Source organism: Girardinichthys multiradiatus, chromosome 22, assembly GCF_021462225.1.
Source record: "Girardinichthys multiradiatus isolate DD_20200921_A chromosome 22, DD_fGirMul_XY1, whole genome shotgun sequence".
NCBI lineage: Eukaryota > Metazoa > Chordata > Actinopteri > Cyprinodontiformes > Goodeidae > Girardinichthys > Girardinichthys multiradiatus.
This window is the reverse complement of record NC_061814.1, coordinates 18839639-18846199: the sequence shown is the minus strand read 5'-3', so window position 1 is coordinate 18846199 and position 6561 is coordinate 18839639. Positions and strand designations below refer to the sequence as shown.

General features: G+C 36.1%; 1 protein-coding gene across 1 annotated transcript; it reads right to left on the bottom strand.

Annotated features, from left to right (window-relative positions):
• Positions 1–1701: 1701 nt before the first annotated feature.
• Positions 1702–6000, bottom strand: LOC124859678 (ubiquitin-conjugating enzyme E2 D4-like). The gene is made up of 7 exons (XM_047352589.1): positions 5827–6000; positions 5227–5290; positions 5028–5059; positions 4719–4796; positions 4465–4570; positions 2102–2195; positions 1702–2030 (listed from the first exon to the last, which is right to left on the bottom strand). Exons 1-7 carry the CDS (start codon positions 5848–5850, stop codon positions 1985–1987), a joined length of 444 nt encoding a protein of 147 aa, XP_047208545.1. The 5' UTR covers positions 5851–6000; the 3' UTR covers positions 1702–1984.
• Positions 6001–6561: the final 561 nt, after the last annotated feature.

Here is a 6561-nt window from a genome sequence, read left to right as displayed (position 1 = left end):
GGCACCTTGATTTCCGAATGACATGCAGAATTTGCTTTCATCCGAAAAAAGTACTTTGGACCACTGAGCAACAGTCCAGTGCTGCTTCTCTGTAGCCCAGGTCTGGGGAATGCGGCACCTGTAGCCCATTTCCTGCACACGCCTGTGCACGGTGGCTCTGGATGTTTCTACTCCAGACTCAGTCCACTGCTTCCGCAGGTCCCCCAAGGTCTGGAATCGGCCCTTCTCCACAATCTTCCTCAGGGTCCGGTCACCTCTTCTCGTTGTGCAGCGTTTTCTGCCACACTTTTTCCTTCCCACAGACTTCCCACTGAGGTGCCTTGATACAGCACTCTGGGAACAGCCTATTCGTTCAGAAATTTCTTTCTGTGTCTTACCCTCTTGCTTGAGGGTGTCAATAGTGGCCTTCTGGACAGCAGTCAGGTCGGCAGTCTTACCCATGATTGGGGTTTTGAGTGATGAACCAGGCTGGGAGTTTTAAAGGCCTCAGGAATCTTTTGCAGGTGTTTAGAGTTAACTCGTTGATTCAGATGATTAGGTTCATAGCTCGTTTAGAGACCCTTTTAATGATATGTTAATTTTGTGAGATAGGAATTTTGGGTTTTCATGAGCTGTATGCCAAAATCATCCGTATTAAGACAATAAAAAACATGAAATATTTCAGTTAGTGTGCAATGAATCTAAAATATATGAATGCTAAATTTTCATCATGACATTATGGAAAATAATGAACTTTATCACAATATGCTAATTTTTTGAGAAGGACCTGTATATAGTAAAAAGAATTGGCCCAAGTTTTTTGTATTAAAAACACTTTTCTTTTATTGGTCGGATAAAATATGCTAATTTTGTGAGATAGAAATTTTGGGTTTTCATGAGCTGTATGCCAAAATCATCCGTATTAAGACAATAAAAGACCTGAAATATTTCAGTTAGTGTGCAATGAATCTAAAATATATGAATGTTAAATTTTCATCATGACATTATGGAAAATAATGAACTTTATCACAATATGCTAATTTTTTGAGAAGGACCTGTATATGAGGAAATATTGCCTCCCTGTTAGATGGCTAGAAATAAGAACTATTTTGTTATATCCCAATGTCATTCGGTGATATGAAGCTGATATATGAAATACATTTTGTGTTACAGAAAATGTCACACTGCCACATTTGAAAGTATAACAAGATCAAATTAAATGTTTTGCAAACTGCAAAACAGGAATTGTAAAACATTATAAGCTGGAAGGGGATATTTGCATCATTTTATAAACACAAACATAAATAAACATTCAAAGGAAAGCTAGTACATCTTCATTAATCTGTATTTGCTCATTTTACAAGCACGTTGGGACAGCGGTTAGAGAAGATGATAATAATAATAGGTTTAATTTCAATTTAGAGAACATCCTGTTTTATTTCATCACTCCAGCAAAACACTGTAATAAGCACAGTCCACATAATTAAGCATTTGGCAAATTGTTTAAAATGAAATAAAACAAATAGTATGGAGGGGAAGAAGAGAGATAATGCCTCATTAAAAAGGCTTGGTTAGTATAAAGTAAAGTATGCCATCTAGTGGTCATGTAAATTATAAACCGACAATAAGGTAGTTAAATAAAATTATCATTCTACACTTTGAATTAAAATTGCTTAATACTTGTGTGTATCCCACAATATAAAAAAGTACATGGAATTCATGTTCTGCTAAATATCTTTATTTCAAGATAATGAAAAATATAAATACAAATCTGTTCAAAGAAACAGTCGCTCCACCTCAACTCTTCAAATAAAAATAATCTGAATAATAATTCCAATAATGCCAAAATAGTAAAACAAATGGGTGAGTCAAGTAAAATCTCGGTAGAGAAAGTGCTTCAAGCATATCAAACACCTCAGCTACAAACAGTTTGGAGAAAGCAGTTGAACAGTACTGTCATCTTTTAAGTTCTGGGAGAGGTTGTTGCTTCAGAAATATTTTTCTGTTACATTGCATACTTCTGGGTCCATTCTCTGGCCAGTTTGTTGTACCTTAAGAGGACAAATAAAAACATGATATAAAAAAATAGCTTCATCAGTTAATTAATTACCAAGATACTTACTTTTGTCTATCTGCCTTGTAGATGTGCGCAATGTCAGGGACGAGCGGGTCGTCGGGATTTGGGTCACAAAGCAAGGAGCAGATGGACAACAAAACTTAAAAGAACAAAAAGACTGAAATTAGAGCAAAATAAATGCCTTTTGTTGGCCGTTTTTGTTTTTTTAACATATGCCATTGAATTCTATTTAAGTAACTAAAAAACAGACACCAATTATCAAACCTTTTATTTTACAACCGAAGTTGTAAACAGAGTTTCTTTTGTAACTATTATTTAAATCACATTTATAGCTGTATTTGATACACTACAAAACATTTGAGCTCAGGTTTTGTAATACTAAAGTTCTCAAGAGGACATTTTCCATTCTTAGCCTAGATGGGTAGCACTTGTGAATGTCCTTAGAAATTGTTTTATACTTCCTGCTTAGATCTTCCAGGTAGCTACCTATTAAAAAAACAAACTGATTTCCAACATGATGCATGACTGTAGGAACTGATCTTTCTCTACATTTCTCACGTGTTTGTATAATCAATTAGGCTCTTAGATCCTCTTCTCTGCTGAGCTGTATGCTGAATCTTTCTCCAGCCTTATGTGTGCTCCAGGCAGACATCCCCAACACACCCTTTCTCACATTTAAAACTTTTAGTGTACTTTAGCAAATAACTTCTCACGAGAAAGGAACAACTGCAGACAATGTTCAGACCAAACAATTTGTACTGTTCCTTTAAAACATTAAGTGGTTGTGTGGAAAACGGCGCCTGTCTGGTATGTCCCCAGGTCAGGTTGCTACTTTACCAATTCATACCTGTAAACAAACCATTTTGTAGTATTTGTTTCAATCGCATAGGAATGCAACATGAAAAATGAAACATTTTTGCCTCGTATTACTCCTCATTATACTGTGGCATACACAAACTGCTCATCTGATAAACCAGACAGTAAAAGATTAATTGGAAATGTTAAATGCTGTCACATGGGTCTATGCATGCCATATGTATCACACATGTGCATCACTGCTATAGAACTTACAAATGTAACTAACATCATAGCACTGACCTAATAATAAAGACTACATCTCAGGCTAAAATGCTGTCTGAGATTCCCTCACTTCGACATGCCGGATGCTTGAAACTAAACAAGAAACAGAAAGCTTGACCTACTAACTAATTAATTTTGCTAATGATTTCCCGACTGTGTGGTGGTCCAAATGACTCTGGACCAACTGACCCAGGCAGCAAGTTAGTCTTTAAATTTCTGTGATGTCACTGGAAACGCAACGTGCGGCAACTTAATGCACGAGAACACCCCCGAACACCCAAAAGCAACACACATTCTTCAAAGGCATGACTGGATTTAAGGTGCCACAAAATCCCCTTCATTTTCTCACATCTAGACGAACATAACTTGCATTTTTGCAATACACCAACACACATGGCAAGATACTGCAGCTTTAAACATTGCATATCAGGTTTTTTTTTTTTTTTGGTGCTGATCATTTCACCCTTTTGCTCCTCTGAAGTTTTGGTCCCTTCGCATCCCACTTTTTTTGGTACAAGGGTCGTTTTTATATCACACAATCTGCTCAGTTTACTATAAGGAAATGTGATTATATCACTTTAATTAAAATTATATACCAGCAGAAAGTCACATAAAATATAAAATTGTGATCTGGTTTGATCATGAGGTCCTAATCTGCCAATGGGCCCAAACTGGGATCAGAACCAAAATAAAATGGGATTAATGTATAACAAAGACATCAGCTTATAATATACAACTGAATGAAATCACACATCAGATTTGAGCATTTTAATGGTAATTTGTCTTAATAATCTATGAAAAAAATTAACTACAAAGAGAGATAAATGAATGTGCCAGAGTTTAGTGCATGGATATAAAATGGTTGGTTACTCGTCCCAAATGGAAGCAGGAAGGGATGAAATGAAGGTGCAAATTTGCAAAGTGCTGAATTAAACCATTATCATAACAGTTACTAATTCTTGTTGCATTCTTTTCAGGGCAATGGCAGACAATACAATAATTGCTCACCCTCAGCTTGAATATAATATATATTGAAGGCACATAATCACATTTCAATACAATGGATTTTAGGTAAATTAGAGCAAATGTCTTTAAATCATCAGTTGTAAAAGCAGGTACAAAATGTCTCCAAGGCTGGTACAAACTGAGCCATGATCAGTATGAGAGATCCCGTGGCTGATGGCTACTTTTTGTACCACAAAAACTGGAAAGGAAGCGATCATAACGAGAAAATTATGAAATAGTGACGGGTAGGGTTAAATGCAGTCTATAAATCTATTGCACTGGAGTCTGTAATAAGGTTGACAAAAACTACAAATTTTAGTTACCTTTTGAAATTGTAAGTGCAGGAGACCACTGAGACCTCAAGATGTCAAGGCAAATGCTGCCATTGCTGTTTATGTTTGGGTGATAGATTTTTGTTGTAAAGGCGACCTATGGAGGCAAACAAAGCCCAAATAAGAAAAAAATGCTCTTGATTTACATTGTAGTTGAATTTCAGTTAGACGAGACTTTAGCTGGGCTTTTTTCAATATAGTGAGCTTACATTTGACAAGAAATGTTATTGAAAATATACTGTTACCTTTGGTGGTTTAAAGGGATAGTCGGTGGGAAAATGAACAGAAAGGAAAAAAACTCCTCCATGATAAGGGCTGTCATTCTGAAACAGAGGAGCAGATTATTGCCATAGCATGCCTAATATTTGTGGCTCAACAATGCCATGGGCTTCAGTGAAAAACATTACGGTAGAGCATGCCAGTCTAAGCTCTCCATACACAACAGAAAGAGCTGTAAAGTCAACATAAAACACCATTGTCTAAAGATCTAGAAGCAATTTGGTTTAAAACAAAAATGCCAGAAACAAATCCAGAATCCAGCAGAAAAAGCTTACCGGTCCTGTGATGGTGGCTTGCCAGTGAAACACTTAGGGAAACAAAGATGAAGAAACATCAGGTTAGGTGATTAATACGCATAACGTCTGAGTCACAACTCAATCTGAAGGATGCAACACTAATTCGAGGATTAATAAAAATACAGGAAAGTGCAGATGGTTTCTAAAGATGGCATTAGATGCAGATCCCCGCACTTACTGTCTTCCCCTACAGGTCCAGCTGAACATGAGGCAGGAGGGTCTCTCTGCAAGTCATTCAACTCCTGAGAAAAACAAAACTTTACTATTAACTGCAATTTTGATGACATTGGTTATATTTTATTAAAGAGCGAACCAATGATAGCAAACAACAAGCAAAAAGGGAAATTATACCATGTAAAAAAAACAACCCATAATGCATTGTTGTAATTATTGTTTTCATAATCTCGTCTGCTGATAGGAAAATAGGTTTCGGGTTTGCATCCATTACATGTACAACCACGAGCCTGTCACAACAAGACAAGTAAAAAAGCTAATGGTTATAGTTATTGCTCATGTCGTTTCACGGTTCACCACACTCATCAAATCAGTGACATCAACAGGAAATATATTTAAAATGGAAATTAATCAAAAGTTCGAATGCTTCAAAAACTGCTTTATGAAGTAACCCGTTCACTTTAAAAAAAACAAACAAACAAAAAAAAACTCTTAATAATTAGAGTTATGATAACAGCTACCAGAAACGGCTAACATTACATAGGCGCTTCCGCCGCATAGCTTCATCCTGTCGGGTACATTAAGAAAAGACGGCTATTCTCACCTTTTGTATTCTCTTTAAAGCCATGCTAAGTCTTTCTGGGTGGGTTATGAGAAGCTACAGTCTGATCTCTAACAACTGTCACCCACGACAAGGCTCACTTTATGCCGACTCGTTGCTTGTTTTGAAAAACTGATTAGTTCCTTTGTTTCCGCGTTTTTGTTCGACGACGAAGAAAGGACTGTTGCATTGTGGGAGGTGGAGTCTCTGAGCCAGCTATTGAAAACGCCATAGCCTACTTCAATAAAAATATTCAGTAAAATAACCGTTAAGATGAATTAATGAGAGCTAGGACAAACGCACTATTGCTATTATTATTATTTCCACTATATATAATAAGAACATTTATTTTGAAAAATTATATTGCTTCAGCCTTAATAAAACAAAAATACAGCTGGATATTCAGCTCCTACAATCGTAAATTCAATTCCAATTTAAAAATACTTTATTAACCCCAAAAGAAAATTAAAGGCACTGAGGCCAGAGTATGCTGTTGAATAATGCCTTCAAAATAAGGTTGTTTGGGTTAATCTTTTACCACATGCTTTAATTGATATGCCTGTAACGTTAGAACCCATCAGAATTTGAAATAGAGCTATATCTACTAGCTTGCTCTGACTAGGAGGATGGATTACATTACCAACAGAATTAACATATAGTTGTGTTAAAACATTAAAAATTCAGTCAATTTGCATTACACCCTCACAAAATGTAAATATGTTTATGACAATTTTCAAA

What these genes read in the sequence shown, in the direction of transcription:
- LOC124859678 (XM_047352589.1), bottom strand. Translation starts at nt 5,850, where the DNA reads ATGGCTTTAAAGAGAATACAAAAG. An exon ending in TGCACTTACAATTTCAAAAG is followed by an intron (nt 2,196 to 4,464) that starts GTAACTAAAATT and finishes TGTTCTTTTAAG; the next exon opens with TTTTGTTGTCCATCTGCTCC. An exon ending in TACAAGGCAGATAGACAAAA is followed by an intron (nt 2,031 to 2,101) that starts GTAAGTATCTTG and finishes TGTCCTCTTAAG; the next exon opens with GTACAACAAACTGGCCAGAG.